Source organism: Ceratotherium simum, chromosome 13 (assembly GCF_057802395.1).
Source record: "Ceratotherium simum simum isolate JZ-2026a chromosome 13, ASM5780239v1, whole genome shotgun sequence".
NCBI classification, from domain to species: Eukaryota; Metazoa; Chordata; class Mammalia; order Perissodactyla; family Rhinocerotidae; genus Ceratotherium; species Ceratotherium simum.
This window is the reverse complement of record NC_141912.1, coordinates 6,227,646-6,251,317: the sequence shown is the minus strand read 5'-3', so window position 1 is coordinate 6,251,317 and position 23,672 is coordinate 6,227,646. Positions and strand designations below refer to the sequence as shown.

General features: G+C 46.7%; 1 protein-coding gene across 1 annotated transcript in view; it reads left to right on the top strand.

The window, feature by feature from the left end:
* F13A1 (coagulation factor XIII A chain) overlaps positions 1 to 23,672 on the top strand; it is a 160,971-nt gene that overhangs the window by 122,454 nt on the left and 14,845 nt on the right. Inside the window, exons 11-13 of the mRNA XM_004432146.3 lie at positions 4,115 to 4,268; positions 11,061 to 11,348; positions 17,416 to 17,576. Coding sequence (XP_004432203.1) covers positions 4,115 to 4,268; positions 11,061 to 11,348; positions 17,416 to 17,576 — 603 coding nt within the window. The remainder of the gene's footprint in view (positions 1 to 4,114; positions 4,269 to 11,060; positions 11,349 to 17,415; positions 17,577 to 23,672) is intronic.

Genomic DNA, 23,672 nt, shown 5'->3' with positions numbered 1-23,672 from the left:
GGTATTATTAAACCCAGGCGCAGAGACATTCAGTAACTTGCCCAAAATCACACAGCGTAGGTCCAATATTTCTTTCAGCCTCTCCTGCACTTACAACTGTTGTGACATAGGGTTCCAACTGGTCTTGGGTGAGGGCCTATCACTGGGACTTTTTGAAACCACCCTCAGTGACTCTAACGTGCAGCCAGGATGGAGAACCACTACACTAGTGGTTGAAACTGAAAAGAAAGCTTGCTGATGTCACTTGGAAAGAATAGTTTTCCTCCATCCTCCACCTCCAACATGCATATGCAAAAGCCGTTTCATATGTGTTCTCCTTTCCCTCCCCACGAGTGTTGGTGTGATTGAGCTGGCCTGAGATTTTAGCCTACACACATTTCCTAAGCTGGGCTCAAGAGAAGACAGAATTTAGCCACTTTCATATTTATCCTTGTCACCCTGGAAAACCATAAGCTGTTGTAAGGAGTATTATTAAGAGGATATTTATCATCATTGTTGCTATAATTTGCAAGTGGAGGAGGGAGCTGTTTGTGCTTGCATGGCCTCCTCCAGAGGAAAAGCCGAAATTCTCAGGAAGCTCATTTAAAGTTCCCTTCACTTTTTTTTTTCTAAACTGACAAATATTCCTTAGGTGTCTGCCCTGCCATCCCCTGTCCTGATTCTTGATTTCACATTTCAGGCCCTCACGTCAAATGGCTAGTGCCACCAAGCTCTGGTTGCTTTGCTGAGGAGTAGGGCCACCCTTTATCACCCCTCAGGAATCTGAGACCCAAGAGTGGAACTACCTGAGCCCCAAGCATGGAACCATTTCACCACCGCACAGTGGTGCTCAATGTCCTACAAGGAGTTTGGGAGAGGCAATGTGCTGTGCAGGTCTCTTGGGCCAGCCCAGAGTGAGGGTCAGGGAAAGGCCTATGGGCCAGCCCAGAGTGAGGGTCAGGGAAAGGCCTATGGGCCAGCCCAGAGTGAGGGTCAGGGAAAGGCCTATGGGCCAGCCCAGAGTGAGGGTCAGGGAAAGGGCTATGGGCCAGCCCAGAGTGAGGGTCAGGCAAAGGGCTATGGGGCCTGCTCAGGACGAGCGCCAGAGAAAGGTCTATGGGCCAGCCCAGAGTGAGGGTCAAAGAAAGAGCTGTGGGTCAGCCCAGGGCGAGAGTCAGGAAAAGAGCTACATGACAGCCCAGGGTGAGGGGTCAGGGAATAGGCTATGGGGCAGCCCAGGGTGATGGTCAGGGAAAGAGCTATGTGACCACCAGGGTGAGGGTCAGGGAAAGAGCTATGGGCCAGCCCAGGGTGAGGGTCAGATAATGTGGTATGAGCCAGCCTGGGGTTTGCACTTATTCTCCACCAGCTCCCAGCCATGTGACCGCAATCGCTTTGCTGACCTTGTGAGCTTTGGTGCTGTCGTCCACAATATGGGATAATAACACATACCTCACAGGGTCGTTGTTGCAAGGTTTACATTAACTAATTTGAAGATGTTCCTGAAACATTGTGGGTATTCAATAAATGTTGACTACTTACTTTCTCCTTAGTAGAATCAGACTTCATGTAGATTTAGAGCATTTCGTGAGAAAGCATAGACTTTAACCCTCTTTAATCTCAACTTTAAATGTAAGGGATCTATCGCCAAGTCTCCCCATTGCTTACTAATGAGCATTACATTTTCACTCAGTTTTGAAATTTATAGTCGTGCGCACATAGATCCTATCTCACTTAGTCCTAAAATGTTCTCATGAAATTGACAGAACAAGTATAATTATTTTCATTTTATAGAAACAGGAATGAAGTTCAGAGAGGATAAGGTAACTTTCTAAAAGTATGCCTCCAAGATCAGAACCCATGTGTCTTGCGGCAAATCCAGTGTGTCTCTCAAATACCTTCTTCAGAACGGTTACACCTGCCAGTCCCTGTGCCTATCACAGCCTGCCTTCTCTCCACTAATTTTTTTGCTTTAATTTATTTTAGCTTTATTGGGGGTATAATTGATAGTCTTAAATTGCACACATTTAATGTATACATCTTGATGAGTTTGGACATATGCATATACCTGTGATACCATCTCCACAACTAAGGTACTACACATATGCATCACCTCCAAAACTTTTCTTGTGTTTTTTGTGAGTTTCATTTTTGCTTGTTGGTTGGTTGGTAAGAACACTTAACATGAGTTCCTTTAGTTCACTAACTCCTATGCATCTTCCAGTTTTCAACTTGGCTGTTACTTCCTAGCCAACCCCCAGTCCCTCCACCCCACTGCCCCAGGTGCTCCCCTGGTATCTGGATGTTCCCCCACAAGGTACTTATGGTACCATATTGCAGGGGTTCTCAGGCCTGAGTGTGCAATAGAGTTATCTGATACCATTTTTAAAAAAATAATAGATTTAGGGTCCCACCCAAGACCTCGATCAATTGATCAGACATCTATTTTTTTTATGTTCCTCCAGGTGATTCTGATGCACAGAATCTCCCTTACTAGAGTGTGTAAACCCTATAAAGGCAGTGACTTAATCTCTTTTGTCCATCATTAGGACTCCAGCACCTTGAACAATATCTGGCAATACTATTAAATAATTTATTATTATTATTATTGATAATATTTATTGAGTATTTGCTCTATGTCAAGTACTATGATAAGTAATTTGCGTGCATTTATTTCAGTTAATTCTGCCAACCACCCTGAAGAAGGAGCTATTATTCTCCTATTTAAAAGAGGAGGGAACTGAGGCTTGGAGAGGGGCTTGGAAAACATTTGGTAAATACATCAGTGACTATTTTCAGCTGGAGCCCCTGAGACAGCAGTTCAATTCCTGTTTCCTGCCTGCTTCCATGCTAATAAATGGAACCCCCAAGAAAGTGACTGTAAAGAATATAATAAGGGACTCAGGGGGAATCAGCCTTCAGGCACAGATTTAGACATTGTTTCTAGAAAGTAGAGTGATAAGGCAGAACCTTGGAAGAGCTTGAGGGACAGCCAGCATGGTCCCAAGATGCTATTTCCATGTCCCACAAGTAGCACGATTTAGTTACTGAATCACCAGAAAATCACTGGAATTCCTCCTGGATAGTCTACTATTATTTTTCAATTAAAATGCTTTTGGCTGCAAGTAACAATAAAAAATGACTTAAACAGGGCCGGCCCCGTGGCTTAGCAGTTAAGTGTGTGCGCTCCGCTACTGGCAGCCCGGGTTCGGATCCCGGGCGCGCACCAACACACCGCTTGTCCAGCCATGCTGAGGCCGCGTCCCACATACAGCAACTAGAAGGATGTGCAACTATGACATACAACTATCTACTGGGGCTTTGGGGGAAAAAAGGAGAAGGATTGGCAATAGATGTGAGCTCAGAGCCGGTCTTCCTCAGCAAAAAGAGGAGGATTAGCATGGATGTTAGCTCAGGGCTGATCTTCGTGACAAAAAAAAAAAAAAAAATGACTTAAACAATAGAAGTCCAAGTTTAATTTTTCTAATGTAAGAAATCCTGAAGTAGTTGGTCCCAAAGTTGGCTTAGCCGTTTAACAGCATCATCAAGCCCTCAAATGCTTCTGATCTTTCTACTCTGCCATCTTTGTATTGTTGGCAATGTTTCTCTTCACTGTCCCAGGACAGCTGTTAGAAGGTCCAGGCATCACTTCACTTCTCATGAAAACATCCAAAAGCAAAAAGGAAAAGGCAAACTCTCCCATGTACTGCTCTCCTTTTATAAAGGGGAAAAATCTTTCTCGGAAGCCACCCAGCAGACTTCCTCTTCTTCCTAGAAGTAGGTCACACAGCCACTGCTAGCTTAAAGGATGTCTGGGAAAGCGAGTAACGGACATGGTGCTTTCAGCTCTCTCTTAGGAGGTGGAGTTTATCAGAAAAAAAAAGGGGGAGAAAGAAATGGTTGATGCTTAAACAACCAATAGTCCCAGCCCCAAATATTCTTAGTTTAAAATACCTGATGATTAATCTAAACTAGATTCCCCTTCAGAATAGTTTTAAAACGAGTTTAACCCTATGAATCCAATGTTGCGGAAGAAAGGAACGTGTCAACTCTAGATGACTACACCATTGAGAGGTAGAGATTTTGGTAACAAGGACACTTGATGATTGCTAATGTTCTCCTCTCCTGTTTTTAGGTCAACAGCGATCTTGTTTACATTACAGCTAAGAAAGATGGCACTCATGTGGTTGAAACTGTTGACTCAACCCACATTGGGAAATTAATTGTGACCAAACAAGTTGGAGGAGATGGCATAGAGGATATTACTGACACTTACAAATTCCAAGAAGGTAATTTACTACAATGGAATGAAGATTTTTTTGCCCAAGTCCGTTTAGTACTTACCCACTGCCACTATGAAATGTATTCCAGAGGATGCACTGGCATTTGCAGTATTTGGTAGTTAGGGCAGAAATATGAACTCTCGTGAGTAAAAGACACATCCCAGCCACAATTTTTCATTGTAGTTTGTTTGTTTACTTTGAGCAGAATTCCCCTTCACGTGGCTTATGAAATGATTTGATTTAAAGTCATGTCTATTTTAACAGAATATAGAATATGTTTTTGCTCATAAAATATAAAAGAACCTTAATTTTTAAAATCCTATTAGAAAATATTATATAACTAATGTAATTTTAGTTCAATAATAGAAATTTAAATAACTATTCACATTTGTTTAGTACTTTACATACTATTTTCACATATATTGGGCCATTGAATTATCATGGAAATCCCTTGAGGCAGATGATGAAATATTAATAGGATAGTCCAATCTCACTAATTCAAGCCGATTAGGTTGAAGGCTCATTTCAATTATAAAATAATGTTAAGACGGTTTTGTTAACTTTTATTGTGTAGAATATTTCAAATGAAGCTGCTGAGTTCAGTCCCATCTCAGTCAGCCCTGAATGCCTACTCTTTACCTGGAGTTGTGTTCGGTGCTAGGGATCCCCGCAGTGAGCAGGACCTGATTGCTTTTCCTGGCCAAGTGATAGGATCATTATGCAGAGGGTGCTTTGAGAACAAGAAAGAGGGACACTCAGTCCAACCAGGAGATTCAGAAAAAGGAAAGCTGGGTAAGAGAAGTTACAAACCCTAGTTAAAGAAAGCTGGACAGGAGTTTCCCAGGCAGTGGGAACACGACCTAAGGCACAGAGGCGTGACGCAGCTGGTGTGCTTAGGGTCCTGTGGTTAGGGTGAGGCATTACCAAAGCATCAAGCCCAGAGTGACATGTGGCTGGAGACAAAGCTGCCCATGTTCAGTAGCAGACAGGAGGTAGAGGACCTTGGGTCTCTTGATGGAGAACAGGGAGTATATTTTACAAATGATTCACCAACAGAAGTTCTGAGGAGTGGCATTTATTTTAGTGAATGGATAAAAATGACAAGTAATTAGCATATAACTAATATTCATCATTACTCTCGAAGTGCTAAGGAGTGCAGAATTTGTTTTAAATTTTTTAGATGGTCTTTCTGCTCTTATTTACAAAGCAATTTGCACTATAAAGAGAAAGTTTGCTGAATTGAGAGCTCTTGTGCATAGTATTAGAAATTCAGGATTTTTTAAATATGAACTAGTGAATTTTTGCTGTATTTCTGAAACGGTTCATCCTTCTCTTCTGTTGGTTATTACCCATTGCACAACATAGATACAAAACACATTTTCTTTCTTTTTGGCTTTTTCCTAAAAAGAAGGGAGGAAAAGTAATGAATGTGAAGACATAGCAATAAAAACAATAAAAAAAAAAAAACGTTTTTGTGCTAACAAAAATAAGCACAATAAAACAAAACAAACAAGCAAGGCACTCTTGTTATAGAGTTACAGGCAAATAGGATTGGAAGGGAAAAAGAAGAGTCCGTAGAAAAAGTTAAAGAAGCTAGCTGCAGCATTCGGTCATTTATTCATTCGTCTGTTCAACAGCTTGCTATTGTTCCCAATACTGTGGAGGGACAGAGACACGCACAGCCCCGCCTTCCCATCTAGGTGGAGGACAGGCAGGAAGCAAGCCCTCACCAGGGGTGCCTTGAACGGGGGGGACAGATGCTTAGAGGGCACAGAGAAGGGCCTCCCAAGCCAGACTCCGGGATCCCAGAGGACGTTAGTGATGGGCTCACTGAGACAGAAGGATGAATAGGCTTGACCAGGCAAAGCATGGGGGAAGAGTTCTCCAGGGAAAGGCAGCAGGGCAGGGATTGTGGATAAACTGTCCCGGTGTGGAAGAAGCACTGACCAGACAAGAGAACAAGAGATAAGCCTCCAGGGAGCCGTTCAGCGGCCAGCTGTCTTGTTTAAACCATACGGCAGAATGCCATTAGCTGTCAGCCACAGAAGTGGCAGTGAAAGCCAAATCAGCGTCAGAGGTCAAGAGACAAAGGACCCAAAAGCAGTCTAGAAAAGAGGAGTCAGGGGCCTAGCCAGGGGTGGACACCAGAATAAAACAAATAAAGTGTGCTGACTTGGAATGAGGAAGTCATCTGAAGCACAGGCCTCCAGAGTTCAACAAGAAGGCAAGGCTCAGAGAGGTGGCCACTGTGGGGTCTGGTTTAAGCAGAACCCCTAAATCTGCATGGGTAGTTGTAAGAGACACCCCATCCTGCTTCTAGTCTGGGCTTTGATCCAGATAGATAATTAGCCTCTTCATCAAGGACGGCATATGCATTTCAAATTCTGACTTTGGGAATGACCAAGTGAGTGCTATTCAGAGAAGGATGCTGAGACGGCACCCGAATATGCTGGCAAAGAGTGAGCGAGTGCTGCTGTCTGCCACGGGCAGCTAGGAAAGGGCTGCCAGCATCCACGGCCGTGTATCTGCCACCCCAATTCTTACTATTGAATCTCTCAAATAATTTCTCTTGAATCTCTCAAATAATTTCTCTATCTGCACATGCTGTGTGTGGCCACTAAAATGTGGCGATGAGTAAAAACGTAGAAAAGAAATTATTACCAGATTTAGGAATTTACTATTTTAATTAACTAAATTGTGGAAATATCATTTTTCACTTTGACAAACTAAAGCTTAATATTAATTTTATACCTTTTTTAAGAATATAAGATGAAGAAACTATAAAATTTTGAAAAATAGAATTCCTAAAACTTCTCCTGTACCAGTATATCCTCTTTTATGATGGTGTCTGGATTCCATTTCCTCTCTGCTCCATCAATTATTCCCTCTGTCACTTGTATTTTCATCTCTCCTTCTCTATTAGCTCCTTGTCATTAGCATTTAAGCAGGCTCGAGTGTCACTTGTGTTTAAAAGAATTTACAAAACTCTTTTCCAACAATATATTCTCCACCCAACATGCCCCGTTCTTTCTCCCTCTTTTCCTACACAGCCTGGCGTCTAACGAGAGCTGCCTGCACCTGGCAGCCAGCCATGTTCCTCTGCCTTCCATTCCTCACCTACTGTCCCCTGAGTTCTGCTACCAGCATATGCTGAAGCTCTTCTTCTCAAGGTTCCCAAGGCCACCTGATGGCCACATGGAATAAACACTTTGCAGATCTCCGCTGGCCTGACCCTCCTACACTTTTTTTTGATGTTATTGCTCATTCCCAATTCCTAAAATCTCTCTCTTCTGTTCTTATGATACGACTTTCTCCTGGTTCCATCCCAACCTTCCTAACTCTTTTTTCTCTCTTCTTCTGTGACTCAAATCTCCTCTTTCTTCACCCCTTCTGAATGTTATTTCATTCTAGCCTTCATTCCTACACACATTATGTTCTTTCTATGTAGCTGGTGTCAACATTCACATTTGTACTGACCACTCCCAAGTCTTTGTCTCCAGCCTAGACTTCACTTTAAGCTCCACACTCACCTAAATGTCCCATAGGAACCTGAAACTGGACCTTCCCACATGCCACCTCCTCTCCCTCCCTCCCCCACCCCAGATCTCTTTCTCCCCCACTCCCTACCACCGTGAAGAGAGCCACGACCCACCCAAATTTAGCAAATTGACTATCAGCCAAGCCGCAAATCCTCTACATGTCCCCTCTGAAATAGTTCAGATTCATCCCCCTCGCTTTAGCTCCATGACCACTCTCTGACAATAAAGTGGTGTCGGGTGTGGAAAGCCCATAGCACAGTGCCTGAATCATAGTAAGTGTCCAATAAAAGTTAGTTTGCACTACTGCTAGTAATTCTATGATTACTACCATACTACTACTATTAGCTTCAGCTATGATTATTTTTCTCCTGGTTACCTGCTGTAGCTGCCTGATTCCACCTTTCCTCCTCATCCTCTCTTTCCCTTAGTCTAACCCCTGCATTGCTTCCAAGTACTCGGAAAAGGAAAGAAAATCAGGTAATGTGCTAGTGAGAGATGAGAGGACTAGGGTTGGGACACATTATACAGGGTAGTGGAAGGAGGGGCACTCTGAGAAGGTGACGTTTGAGATAAGACTCAAAAGTGAGAAGAGGCTTCATCAAACACAGAAGGCACTCTCCTTACATCCCAATTAAGGGAAAGGTGTTTGACCTTGCCCCTGGGGGCCACAGAGGAATCTCAGAAAATATAAATGTCTTTAGATCATCTCTCACAGCATCATCTCACAGCACTAAATTCACAGCCCTGAAATATGTAAGACGTCAGAGCACAACACACAACCGCAGAGAGACAGGAATTCTACAGGCTCGGGGGAGACTGCAGTTCCTGCCTCCTCTCTGGGCCTATGCTTCCTGCAACAACCCCAGCCTGTCTCTGCCTGGCAGTTCCTGCCCACAGGGCCAGGCCGGGCCCCAGAAGGAAGTGAGAGGTTCCTCCACCCACCGCACGCTGTAAAGTCTCTCGTAGCTCGCCAGGAGCCTTCCACTGCCCCTTCCTCTCATCTCGGCCAGCTCAGTCTCCTTCCCCACAGGTGGCACCTCTCTGACCATCCTCCTGCTACTCATGCTGGCCTCCTGCATTTTGCCTAAATGCGTATTTGGTGCCCATCCAAAGCAACAATCATTAATGCTCTCTTTTTCATGTAGCTATTTGCCAGACGCTTTCTGCTGAAATAGTTCACTGGACTTTCCTTGTCATAGCCCCTCCTTCCCTTTATTATTATCTCCTTCCTATTGATCAGTAAACATGTGCTCTAGCCAGTGCTTGTCCGAGACCAATTGTTTCTGGCACATTCTTGCAGTCTTGACAATTAGAGAAATTGTTAATACACACACATACACACACTCAAATACACATCCACGTTTGTTTGCAGCACGTGCTGGCGTTTTCTCTGTCTTTGCAAAGTACTAGTAGCTGCCAATTCTTATGCATGTTCTACCTCTAATCCACCTCACAGCCCTATGATGTGGGCGCCCTTATTTTACAAACAAGGAAACTGATGGTAATAGTAGCGCCTGCCTTGTAGAGTCATTCCGAGGATTAAATGAGCTAATGCACAATACGCCCTAACCACAACACCCATCATGTAGTTAGCTCTCAGTGATAGTTATTATTATCAACTGGCCTCTTCATGTCCATTGCATTTCATTATTAACCAAGTAAAGTGGAAGACAATATCTTAAAATTAACATAACTATAGGGGCCGCCCCGTGGCCCAGTGGTTAAAGTTCCGCGCACTCCGCTTCACCTTTGCAGGTTCAGATCCCGGGCGTGGACCTACACCACTCGTCAGCCATGCTGTGGTGGTGACCCACATACAAAATAGAGGAAGATCGGCGTGGATGTTAACTCCAGACTAATCTTCCTCAAGCAAAAAAAGAGGAAGATTGGCAACAGATGTTAGCTCAGGGCAAATTTTCCTTAGCAAAATAAAATAAAATAAAAATTAACCTACCTATAAAAGCCAGCATTTTTATTTCAAAGTGATTTTATTTTTGCTAGCCATTCCCATGACTAGTTTTTACAAGGCAAAGAGTTTGCCTCTGTATCTTCCACAATGCACTAAGCTATACCCAAAGCTATCAGGATGGTAACGAGAACAGCGGCTGTCCCCCCACAGTGCCTCAAGCCCTGTCCCCAAGGCCAGCATTTATCCGGCGCTCTCTTAGGGATGTTAGTCCAGCTTGGAGCAGCAAGCTCTGAGGCCCAACTTGTCCCTGTATTTCTCGCCTCCTCGCCTGCACAAAGCTATCTTTTCTTCTTCCAGAGCCCACCCCTTCTCCTCCTCTCCCTACCTTCATCTCCACCACCACCCTGGAAACCCTCCATAAGACATTTTCTTAAAAACAACACTAACATCTCAAACTGCACCACCAGATGCCCGTACGCGTCCCTCAAACAGAGTCTGTTCAGGGTCAGATGAGTTTGGGACATCTTGTGTTAAAGTCAACGAGCGTCCTCACTGTAGGCCCATCTCAGAACCTTTGATGGGCTGATGATGTCGGGAACGTGCAGGAAGCACAGGAAAACCCAGCGCTCCGAGGGAACTTGGCCTTGGAGCCCCGTGCAGGCAAGGCCTGTCAACAGTGTGCCACATCTCACCGTGTGGGGCGATGCACTGTTTGGGAAAAGTGGTCTCTGCCCTCTGCTGGGGGCAGATGGCAACAGAGGAAGGAGTGGAGGGCAGGACGGGAGCTGCCCTAAGGTCGGCTCAGCAGCAGCAAGTGAGACAAGGCCCAAGAGGAAAGAGAGATGAGGAAGACAGGTCTTGTTGGGGAGACCCATGAAGAGGAGAAAACTCATATTGCAGAAGGCGGAGTGGCAAGATGCAACTATTGCCAAAATCTTTGCTTAGAGATCCTCGAATTCTAGCTACGTGGCTGGGACTTGGGGAGGGAAGAAAATCGGTACCACAGTTTGGGAAGAGTTAGATTTTGCCAATTCAACCCGCTGAACCCTGAAATAGTGGCAGTGGAGAAACAACCTCAGAGCAAGCCCCTCAGCCACCCCCTTTCGGCTCTGGTGATACCGCCTGCCTCAGCAACCTGGGCAGGTCGTGACTCTCCGGGAACTTGATTTTTGTGGACTTCGTAACAGGAATAATGATGACCCCAACCCCAAAGGGAAGTTGTGTGGCTTATAGAGGCAATCCAACAAGCACAGCGCACAGCGCCCAGAGCACAGTGTGTTTATCAATGTGACTTTCTCTTTGATGGATTGCATTTATTTTTTCCTGTCATTATCTCTGCATCTTTCCTAGGTAAAGAAGAAGAGAGATTGGCCCTAGAAACTGCCCTGATGTATGGGGCTAAGAAGCCCCTCAAAACAGAAGGCGTCATCAAATTGAGGTCTGACGTTGACATGGACTTTGAAGTGGAGAATGCTGTGCTGGGAAACGACTTCAAGCTCACCATCACCTTCCGGAACAAAAGCCCCACCCGTTACACCATCTCAGCCTATCTCTCGGGCAACATCACCTTCTACACGGGGGTCTCCGCGGCAGAATTCAAGAACGAAACATTCAATGTGACGCTGGAGCCCTTGTCCTGTAAGCTAATGAGGGGTACTGCTCTCTCCAGGACTTGTTATCTGCCTCCCTGTCTGGCTCAGTGCTCTCAGCCCCATAACTTTCTGTCAAAGTTACAGTTCTGCCCCAGAGCTCAGGAGCAGGGACCTCACAGGAGACCCACTTCCTTTAGAGAGGCCTCAACTTTCGTCTTCACGTATCATGTGTAGAAGGGAACACTGAAATTTTCAAAGCCTAGAGCCCCATGAGTCATGAAAATTAAATGTAACTTAAGTTCTTGCTATTCAAAGTGTGGGCCGAGGACCTGAAGCATCAGCATCCCCTGGGAGCTGGTTAGAAATGCAGACTCTCAGGTGCCGCTCCAGACCTCTTGAATCAGGGTCTGCATTTTCACAAGATCTCAAGGGGACTCGAGTGCCCAGGGAAGTCTGTGAAGCACGTGTCTCAGAAAGCAGGTCCCCTGCTGGTGTTTCTCTCCCAAGTTAGGAAAGGCTTTTGGGGGCTGCCAAGCAGGAATGGTGTATTTTGCTTTACCGTTTAGAAGGCAGGGAGATTTAAGCTTTGCATAGAGGCTGTTTCTGAAAAATGATCTGTTTAATGTATGGGGAGAGGAGAGAACCCCTGCTTGGGAGAGGAGACTAGAGACTCGGGATGCGCTGTCCAGGAGCGTCTGACGGGCTTTGCTCTCTCTGCCATCTCTCAGGGGCCTCTTTCCCATCCTTGATCCCTTCCAGCAACCTTGCCCTTCCAAAGCATCTTCTTCACTATAAAAATTCAGAATATTTTAAGCAGGATTGGGATCAACATGCTGCAGCTTCTGCTGGGAATTGCAATTTCGACCAGTTTCATTTCCTGGGGTACTAGCATTAAGTGGGCACAATAGTCGGTCGCACAACTGGCAAAATGAGTCAACCAGAAGAAACTGGTCTCCAGGCAGAGCGTGTTGAGTTAGACAGAACAGGTCAGAAAGGACCTGAACACTTCGGGGCACCAGATTTTCGGTGACCTGACATGTGGCACTGAAAAAGAAAGGAAAAAAGGTATATGAATAACAATTTCTACAAAGCAGAGACTAATATGTCCCTTTGGGATGACCAAAGCACACATCTCAATTGTTTTCAAGCCTCCTGGATTCGCTGTCTGTCCCAAGCCACAGTAAGTGCCCTTGTGAGGCTTCGGAAAGATATTCCCAGAAAACTGGGAAACTATTCCTAAAACTCCTAATTCCAAGAAACCTGACCAAACTTGAAGGAAGCAAATCCCCCCAGCTTCAGTAACATAGCTAATGACTAGGAAATCACCATAGTATTTTCTTTGGAAACCAGAAGATCTAGCACTGTTCCTATCCCTGGAGGTAGGAAAGGTAATTCTTGTAGAAAAGAGTAGTCAGAAAAGGACTCAGGAGGAGAACAGTCATCGCAATTGTTCAGCTGACATGGTGGGTTTAGAGACCGTGAGACTTGGAACTAGACAAATCCAGATACAAGGTATGACTATGTCACCCACTAGCTGTGTGTCCCTGGACAAGTTACTTAAGTAATCTGAGCTCACTCTCCTCATCTGTACTTGGAAACAATACTACCCACATCACAGGGTTGTTGATTCACTCCCCAAACATTTACTTTGTGCTTACAATTCCGGGTACTGTTTTGTGCTGGAGACACAGCAATGAACAAAACAGAAGTGCCAGCCCTTGTGCAGTTTCTAGTCCCCTGGGGGGCTCGACAGTAGACAATCAAACTGTGAAGAGGAATAGGAAATGCATGTAATAGGGAAATATAAAGCAGGGTGAGGGGGATGGAGGTGCTGGTGGGGTGGGGTGGTTGGGAAAACCTCTCTGATAGGGTGACATTTCATAGAAACCTGACAGAAGGGAAGGAGTGAGCTTTCCAGCTGGGAGAAACCGTAAGTGCAAAGGCCCTGAGGCCAGAGCATGTCTGATGTGTTCAGTGAGCAGCAAGGAGACCAGAGTAGGGAGCAAAAGCAGCAAGAGGAGAGTGGTGGGGGCAGACCATGTAAAGAATTGTAAGGACTTGGGCTTTGATTCCGAGCAAGCTGAGGAGCCTTGAGAGGGTTTTGAGCAGAAGTGGGGCGTGATCTAACTTAGGTTTTGAAAGATCACCCTGGCCACTGTGCTGAGAAGAGACTATAGGGGAAGCAGAGCTGAAGCTACAAACCTAGGTAGGATGGTATTGCAATAGCTCAGGGAGAGACGGCGGTGTGGTGAGGGAGGGAGGCAGGGAGGACCTGTCTGATCTGGGTCTGTTCTGAAGGTAGAGCCCAGATTCGACAGTGTGAGGAAAGAGGGTGTGGAGGAAACTAAATGAGGTAATATGTGTGAAATGCTTCACACGTGCTATTCCCTCAATAAATGTTAACTTCCAACATCTTTACATTTGGGGAAACTGAGACTAGCAAGATGAGTTGATGTGTTCAAGGCCACACACAGCAATTAGAGGCAAAGCAGATCAGAGAATCCAGGTCCCATTCAGGCAATGACAGTGAGCCAGGCAAGTGTAACCCTGGGCCCTACGTGGGCCAGTTCCCCCACACGTGCCCCTGTTACCTGCAGTTGAGCTGCCCCTCACTCACCTGGACAGGGAACAATACAGCACCCTTTTCCCACCACACAAGAGTCCCCTCTCTCAATCTCCTTCCCCTTCTCTCCCTAATCCAGTAAGAGAATGGGCTCACATGAGTTCTCAGGCTGGGATGGCGTGATATATTAGCCCTCTCAGTCATCCGTCTAGGAAGAGATGACCAAACCTAAGCCTGACTCAGTATTAACACAGGTCCCACCCACTTGGCCAACCCCAAGGCTTGTCCTGAATATCTTGAGGGAAGTTGGAGACTGTTTCTAGCTTTACGCTTTAGGTAGGTGGCATCAACTATGTGCAGTAAACTGCATATTGCAATCTAAAATAAATTGCAATGGATTGCCAAACGCCTCATGATTCTAGATCTTGCTCAAGCAGGTCAGAGTATATTCCTAGGAGGCTCTATTGCAAAGAAAGTTTTCCAAGTCAAATGGGAGGAATACTTTCCAGATCGATGATTAAAGGAAATGTGTGGGCTAGGATGAGCTTGGAAGATTTGAATAACTTAAACCTTCCAGTACCTTCAAAGGTGCTATCATTTCCACTTGGCTATATTTAGTTTTCTTTGCTTTTTGGAAAAGAGATGAGGCAGCCCCGGTCTGTGTCTGCCTCGGCTTGCCCAAGACACTGTAAATGGTGTCGGCAGGGTCCTGGCTCCACCACTCATAGAATGGAAATCTATTCTTCTTTCTCTTGCCACGTTTAATAAACTTTATCTAGAACAATTTCTTGTGCGGTGGCAAAACACGGCACTTACATAACGTACTATTTCAGGAGCACTGTTCTCTTGGGCTCGGAAGCACAGCCCAGTTTCTTCAGTGCTATGATTTAGAGAATGTTCTACCTCAGAGTGTAAAGGGGTCCTGATGCCGACAATATAAAGGTAGCAAAAGCCTCTGTAAAGATTGGTAGAAAGAAGTCCAGCATATCTCACCAGCCTAAAGGAACTCAGTGGTCAAACATAGCCCTCCAGAAACAGACGAAGTTTATCTTTTATTATTACTGGAGGCAGCTAGAGGCAAAATGCATGTTCTTCAAGGCCTGTCATTTTGCCACTCCATCTGTCCAGATCTGGGGAAGTGAAACACAGGCCGCATGTGCTCATCTGAGGTCGTATCCAGTTGAGGGACAGAGTCTTATTCATCTGGACAATTCATTGCTAGAGGAGCCGTGGAGAAGCAGAGTCCAGGCTCAGGCCCAAAGAAGGCAATATGAGTGGGTCATTCAAAAAGGCAGAATTTGAGGGCCAAGGTCAAGGCAAAATCATAGATTCAAAAGGCTGAATCTCAAGGAACAGGACTGCCCTGGGAATCAAGCCAAGTTGTTTAGTAGGTGTCTAGGATGGACCAATATTTTCTAATAACTCTGCATAGCCTAGGGCAGGGTTTCTCAGCTGAGGCACCACTGGCAATTCAGGCTGGATAATTGTTGCAGGCTGTCCTGTGCATTGTACCATATTTAACTGCATCCTTGGCCTCTACCCACTAGATGCCAGTAGCAACCTCAGTTGTGACAACCAAAAATGTCTCCAGACGTTGCCAAACATCCCCTACAGGGGCAAAATAGCCCTCAATTGACAACCCCTGGTCTAGGATGACCACCCTGTCCAGTTCGCCAGGAGTTGGTGGGTTCTGAGGTGCAGGACTTTCAGTTTTAAAACTGAGACCATCCTAAATCCACCCTAACCCTGACCTAACCCCACCACTTCTACTGTTAGAACCTCCTATCGCTGGGAGCTTCTCCAAGTTGAATATGCATCATCCGGGCATCTTACTCAAATGCAGATCCTGATTCAGTAGGCTGGGGTGGGGTCAGAGAACCTGCATCTCTAACCAGCTCCCAGGTGATGGCGGTGCTACTGATCTGTAGACCACACTTGGAGCAGCAAGGGCCTGGGATGGAAGGGCCATGCCTTCACTTGAACCAAGGCTTTTATGGGGCTGATTCTGTGGGGCTCTCCCTGGTTGTTGGCACCGTGCTTCTCCACCCTGGCTTCACGGTAGAGTCAGCTGCAGAACTTTAAAGCAATGCCTGGGCCCCAACTTGCAAGATTCTGATACAATTGGTCTGGGGTGGGATCTAGCAGGGAGGTTTTTAAATGTCCCAGGTGAGTGTGATGTGGAGCCAAGACTGAGAACTCTTCAGTCAGCGGGCTGGAGGCGGTCACGGCACCTACTCTCTATGAAGAGACCTTGACGCAGATGATGAGCATGGTCTGATGCCCTGGCCTGTGAGCCAGGAAGTCAGCAGGCCTTCCTTGCGCCCTGGTACTCATTCCCACGTGGCCTTCCATCCTCAATACGGGACTGCTGCTCATTATGAAGGGCTAAAATGAACTACCTTCTGCACTTTAAATTATTGACCATGGGAATTATTTCCTTCAATAACTTCTGCAGGAAGGAGGAATCTTTGGCAAAAGGCAGACATTGGGCAGGGAAGCAGCAGTGGAGACATTCAATTCTGTGAACATTTACAAAGCCTGTGTTCCGTGCCTGGGGATTGGAGGCATGAGTCACCCATCTCCCTGCTGAACCTGCCGGCAGATGACAAAGCACTAGCACCTGGCTCTGCCCAGGTAGCAGCAGGTGCTGCATCGTGGCCCAGGCTCAGCCTGCAGAACTGCCCTTTGCTCTCTGGAGTCCTGGGCTGTGGGAAATGGGAATGAAAGAGAAAGTGGGCAATGCAGCCAAATAGAACCTCACTGCTGTGGCCAGAGCCACAAGATAGAACCCCATCCTCAGCCCAAATGGTGAACAGAGGGAGCTGGGACCACTCCCCATCCTCCAAATGTCATCCTAATTGGCCTGTCCCCAACACCTAAAAACTAACATCAGTGACTTAAGGAAATAAGCATTTGGCACAGAGGTCTTTTAAATTGCAAACAGGAGAGGGGGTGGGAGAGAGTTAAATGCCTATGGTGAAAACCGGTTTCAACAGCTTTTTTCTCTTAAATAGAAAAATCATGTCAAATTAGTACAGACAAAGCTAGAAAGAAAATATGAAGCACTACAAGGAAAAAGTTTAAGTAGTTGACAGTTTTGCTCAAGTTTTGCCCATGCCCTGTGTGAGACGTTTCTTATCACATGAGGGGGCAGCACATGAAATGGTGGTCTTGGACTTCACCGCTCCACATCCGCCATCTTGAGATTGTCCCTGCCCTGATCAAAGCCCAAGTTAAAACCCCTTAGTCCTTGATTTTAAACATCTTTGTCATGACATGGCAGTTTACAACAGCAAAGGCATTGTTTGGAAAATTTGACACATTTTCTCTAGTAAGACTTGACTGAACATTAAATTTCCAGCACATTCTTTCTTTGCCCAGGAAGCAGGAGAGCTTGTTCCTGATTGACTCTGTTCCATTTGCCCCTCACCTCTGCTGTGTTCCTGGTGGACGCTGTGCTAATGTGGAAAAGGTGGGGGCACTTGGAGAACAGTAAAGCAGATCCTATCTCAGATCTTGATGCCTCGCCTGTTTGTTTTCCTCCTGCCAGTCAAGAAAAAGGAGGTGCTGATCAGAGCGGGCGAGTACATGGGCCAGCTGCTGGAACAAGCGTCCCTGCACTTCTTCGTCACAGCTCGTGTCAATGAGACCAGGGATGTTCTGGCCAAGCAGAAGTCCACTGTGCTGACGATCCCCAAGGTCATCATCAAGGTCAGTTTTAGCACCTCAGACAAGAGAAAAAGGCAAGGTTGTTGATTAGGCACCCAGGCTTAGTGTGTTTGTGTGTGTGTGTGTGCGCACACACGTGTGAGTGTGTGTCTTGCTCCAAAAAAAATGGAGCTAGGATCCTCCTGTTCTTTGAAAGAAGTAAACTAGCCTATATATAGACACACACATATAACACTTTTCTCTCCTCTCCAGATTTAAATATGTAGATGTGGCTGCAGATATAAATATAACCTGTGGGTATAAACACACTTGTGGAGGAAGTTAAAGATGTGTAATGGATACAGATACTTAGAACTCTCAGTGTCTCCAGAATAAAGTGGGTCAGGCCTGGCATAAAATGGAAACTGCCTGAATCATCTCCCACCTGCATTTTGGACAGTACTGTTGTTCATTGAGATATAATTATATACAGCAGAATGCACAAACTGAAAGGGCAGCTTGACGACAATGACTTTTCATATATGTACACATCTTGTAGCCACTGGCCAGATGAAGATATAGAGGATTTCCAACACCCTAGAAAGTTCCCTCTTGCCTTTTTCAGTCAATAACCCCTTCCCCCATCACCAAGATAACTACTTTTCTGACATCTGTCACCATAGAGGTTTTTTGTATGTTTGGCTGGTAGTTTTACTGTTGTCTCTCCATTTACCACCTGAAATCTCTGCCCAAATGGCTCAAAGGAACTTGGCTGAGGATGGGCAGGAATGGAAGACCAATATGGTAGCTTGTTTTCTCCCACTTCTCAGGAGCACTCGCAGCATCTGTGGCCACATCCCTGAAACACCTTCCTGCCCTGTGAGCAGAAGCCCAGGCCTCCTTAGAGTGTGACATCTTAGGCCAGCCTATCCAGGGCTTAGAGACCTTCCCAAGTCTCTGGAGAACACTTTTCTTGAAGTGATTAAAAGTGATTAGCACAGGGCCGGCCCGGTGGCATAGTGGTTGGATTCATGCTCTCCACTTCGGCAGCCCAGGGTTCGCGGGTTCAGATCCCAGGTGTGGACCTGTGCACTGCTCATCAAGGCGTGCTGTGTTGGCATCCTATATACAAAATAAAGGAAGATGGGATGTTAGCTTAGGGCCAATCTTCCTCAGCAAAAAAACAAAAGTGATCAGCACAGGCCCTAAGCCGCATTCCTCTAAAGTGATAGATAAATCAAAGTTTTACAAAGGCGCTCATATTTTAAATGCCCCTAGTGGTGGTGAGGGTTGTTGACAATGGGTGGGGAGGGGGAGGTCGGCCTTGTGTCTTTTGAATCCTTTGCTGTGAATCATTCGTAAAGCTAAGAACTGCTGTGTAGCATTCAAAATGGCAGCTTTTATTGGGTCTAATGCCGTGTGGGTAGCCCTCAAGGACTCTCATACAATGAGGCACCCTAGAACAAGGCTCAACCGAACGCAGACAGGTAGTGCCCATCGAGGAAGAGAACCGCAGACCCTTCAGTTCTAGAAAGGCTTAACTCATCACATCTCTTTGGTTCTTTCACCCCAGTCACCTCCCATAGGCCCATCACAGCACCGTCTACACAAGAGGCCTGAAGAGACAGAATAAAAATGAGGGTGTGCAGGGTCTGCAGGCAGAATAAGAAACAAAAGCAAAACAGAGAAGTGGTATTGTGGTCCCTCCAGGGGTGCCATCCATCCCATGAGAATGGGAATTCAACAGCATAAGGTGCTGGGCACCATAACCAGGGCGGGCCTGCCCACCACCCCCAGAAGGGCAGGCAGCCATCACGGTGGCGCTCCCTAGAGACATGCGGTGGCCCCTCCCTGCAAGCCTCTCCCAGCTGCACGTGGAGGCGTCCTTTCCCACTCTCGTTCATGAACTCAGCCTTGGAGGACTTCCCACCAGAGGCAAGACCTACGTGCTCTACCTAATTATGAACCGATGGCTTGTCCCTGTGAAGCGCTCAGGAGAGAGCCCTTCCAAGCTGTGAAGTGCTCAAACTACAGCATAAAATAGAATTTAATTGCCCCACTGATAATAAACTGCATGTATACAGGAAACTAATAACTTTCATCTTTTAGACATTATTAATCTGAAGGATTATTTGTTAGTTATCTTCTGGGTTTACTTAAAGAGCAGTTTAATTCTCCAGGGGCAGAATTGAAATACCCTCTCCCACAAGTTGAGTGACAGGCACAGGGAGTTTAAAGAGAGTTGTGTTTTTGTTTTTTATTTCCATAAATGTATGGGGAATGCTGTTCCTGGAGGAAACTTACTCAGTGGTAGGGCCATTTGACTGGGACTCAAGCATGAGAGAGATGGAAATTCTGGCTTCTGTCCGGGGCCAAGTTTGTTCAGGAAAGGAGACGAGAGGCATTGTCACATAAACTGGCCCTTAACCACTGGCCCCTTTAACCCTATTAACATCAAGGACAAACTAAATCCGAGCAGGGGAATAGGTGTTCCTGGGTATAGCACCTCCTAACCTAAGACACCCAGGTGTCCCTGAGCTGTGAGAGGCCCTGATGCCAGAATCTCTGGCCAATGGACTGGGGACCTGGGATGCTGCTTAGCCCACTGGAGATACGAAATACAGAGCCATGGCAGTTCTCGTCCTGAAAGTGGCCGAGGGAGGGAAAGAGGACACAGAGAAAAGGAGGGGAGGGGAGAAGAGGGGAAGGGAGGGGAAAGGAGAATAAAGGAGAGGAAGGGAAGGGGAAGGGAGGGGAGGGGGAGGGGAAGAAGAGGAGAAGAGGAGAGAAGAGGAGAGGAGGAGAGAGAGAGAAGGGAAGGGAGGAGGAAGGGGGAGAAGAGAAGAGGAGAAAGGGGAAAGGAGAGGAGAGAGAGAGGGAGGGGAGACGAGAGGAGGGGAGAGGAGAGGAGGGGAGAGGAGACGAGAGGAGGGTAGAGGAAAGGAGAGAAGAGGAGGGGAGGAGAGAAGAGGGGAGGAGAGAGAGAAGACGAGGGGAGGGGAGAAGAAGAGGGAGGGGAGAAGAAGAGAGGAGGAGGGAGGGGAGGAGAGGAGGGGAGGGAGAAGAAGAGAGGAGGGGAGGGAGGAGGAGAGGAGGGGAGGGGAGGAGAGGAGGGGAGGGGAGGAGGAGAGGAGGGGAGGGGAGGAGAGGAGGGAGGGGAGGAGAGGAGAGGGGAGAAGAGGAGGGGAGAGGAGAGGAGAGAAGGGGAGAGGGAGGAGAGAAGGGGAGAGGAGGAGAGGAGGAGGAGGGAGGAGAGGAGAGAGAGGAGAGAAGAGGAGGGGAGGAGAGGAGAGAGAGAGAAGGAGAGGAGGGGAGGAGAGGAGGGAGGGGAGAGGGGAGGAGAGAAGGGGAGAGGAGGAGAGGAGGGGGAGAGGAGAGGGGAGGAGAGGACTGGAAAGGAGGAGAGAGAAGGGAAGGGGAGAAGAAAGGGAAGAGAAGAGAGGAGAAGAAAGGGGAGGAGAGAGAGAGAGGAGGGGAGGGGAGGAGGGGAGAGGAGAGAAGGGGAGGGGAGAGGAGAGGAGAGGAGGAGAGGAGAGAAGGGGAGGGGAGGAGAAAGAAATCATTACATTGAAATGTTACACGGGAGAGTAGTCAAATCGTGTAACACAGGAGTTGGAGAGGGAGATAAATTCAGTGAAGTACGAAGACCCAGTGTCTCAGAGGTCCAGAATTACCTAGGACACTTGTCCCCAAATTCTAGGAAAATGCTAGAACGCTTTGTCAGTCTCTTTGATCTTAGGACAGGCCCACAGCTGACAGAATCTCTCAAGGTCACTGCAATGAATGTGCTGGGCACAGGGTGAGCTGGTGTGAGAGACAAAGGGTTGGGAGGACACGACCCTCCCTCCCATCCTCAGCTTAGGGCAGGAGGCGGGAGCTTGGCACGCAGTGATGGCAATGACAGTAGCTATGGATTATTGAGCTCTATCTTCTTATACTTCTCTTGCGTTACCTTATTTAATCCTCATTACCATCCTGCCAGGTGGGTATTATTGGAATCCCCATTCTACAGATGAGAAAACTGCGAGGCCCGGAAAGGGAGCGCCCTATAGCTTATTGGCCAAGACACAGGTTCTGGGAACAACTGTCTGAGCTCAGTCCTGTTTTCTCAACATAATAATTGTGTGACCCTGGCCACATCACTTAATCTCTCTTTGCTTCTGTTTTCTCATCTGTAAAAGAGAGATAATAGCAATACTTATTTTGTAGGGTTGTTGTGAGTATATATGAGTAAACGGATTCCTAATGCCCAACTCACAGGAAACACCAAGTATATGTTGGTGGTTCGTGTGATTGTCATTATTACTGTTCATGAGCAGCTTGCCCCGACCACGCACGTGGTAAGGGGAGGAGTGACGCTCCTACCCCAGGTCTTTCTGAATCAGAAGTCTGTGCAGGTAACCACATGGGAACTTTCACAGATGGTGGAGGATTGTGACTGCCTTAACAGAGGGTCTGTGTGTTTCAAGGGAGGAGAGGTCACCTGAGGTTGAGTGGAGTGGGGTATCAGAAATTAAGGCTGCGGAACAGTAGATGATCCTCCATGAATGGACAACATTTCAAGCAGTAGAGATGGATGAAGATGCCACTCCAGGCCCTAGGAAAAAACATAAGCAAGAGCAGAGAGAGAGGGAGATGGCAAGTGAGGGGAGCAGCTACAAGCCTGCTGTGGCTGGAATGGAGGCTGGAGCAGGGACAAGAAAGGCAGCTATTTTGAGGGGCCATTTTAAGGTGAGCCTAAAATTTTTGGATCAGAGCTTTATAACTGACTCTGTGAACAAAGAGGCTTCAGTGAAGACTCTAGAGCATGACTGTAACATTACTGCCAACTCTGCCCTCCCAAGAGTCAGAACCTCCTTTCTTTCTCCTTTCTCTTCAAAACTTTTGCCTAAGGCACTGTCTTCTTCTGGGAGTCCCAGGCCAGCCTTGGGACTGGAGTTAGCTGGCAGCTAATTTGCAGCTGTTCTTACCTAGCTCTCTTTTTAGGGCAAATATAGGCCAACCTGGAACAATATTGGGCCTACCTGTCTGAATCCACATCATTGTCAACCAAAGCAGTTAGGCCAGTGGACGGGTACTTACATCCTGATGGACCCAGTCTTGGATTGCATCTGTCTCTGTGACAATGAAGATTGGGACTGGGTTAAATTGTGCCCAAGTTAACTATGCGTGAGTCATAGTGTGTGGTCCTCATATGGAAGATGGCAGGGAGAGACATTCATTAAACTTTAATGAGCACACATCTCTTTTCCCACGCTATCAAAATATTTTGATGAGAAAAGTATATTTTATTAAAATCAGACGTGGAATTTTCTCTGCCTTCCCATGTGTTGATTGTTGTAAGATGCTTTAAGTCAGGAAAAGACTCTTCAGCATTTTGATTTTTAGAGAACAGCTATTTTTTGGAGAGGATGGGGGCAATGGGGGGAATTCAGCTGGTCTCTGGGCTACAGACTGGTTTGTCTGCCACCTGTGGTGTGTAACCTGGGAACAGCGTTCTGGTGGTTTCTCCCATTCTCAGTTAGCAATGACAGTTTCCCTGTTTTCGTGTCCTCACCCAAGTCAACCAAAGGGATAACACCAGGAGGGACACCTGCAGCCCCTTTTGTAAAGAGGCAGAATAGCATGGCGGCTTAGAGACGGCTGGAGGCAAACCACCTGGGTTCTTATCCTATCTAGGCTGCTTTGGGCTAATTACTCAACCGCCTCTTATGTAAAATGGGTCCAATAATAGTACCGACCTCACTGAGTTTCTGGGAAGGATAATTAAAATAATCCACATCAAGAACTTAGCATGGTGCCTTGATCATAGTAAGTACTATTCATTACACTCATATGTGAAACACAAAGTTATTAAGAATTAACATCTGTCATGTTTGTGAGAAGGTTTAGGAGTTGCTGATCGCTGTCCCCTCCCTCCCTGCCTAGTCCCATCTATGCCTGGGAATCCAGCAGTCACACCTGAGAATTGCTGAGGGCAGCAGGTGGCCCTCTGGCCTAAAGTGAATGTAGCCCTCACCTGGCAGCCTTGAATGTGACTGCTGTGTGCTGAGCATGTGCATTGGTCCCTGGCGAGCCTTCATGCAAGGGAGGCTGGTCTTGAAGAACCTGGCGTGAGGCTGGGGGAGAGAGAAGAGGTGGTCACACTCCTCAGGTGAC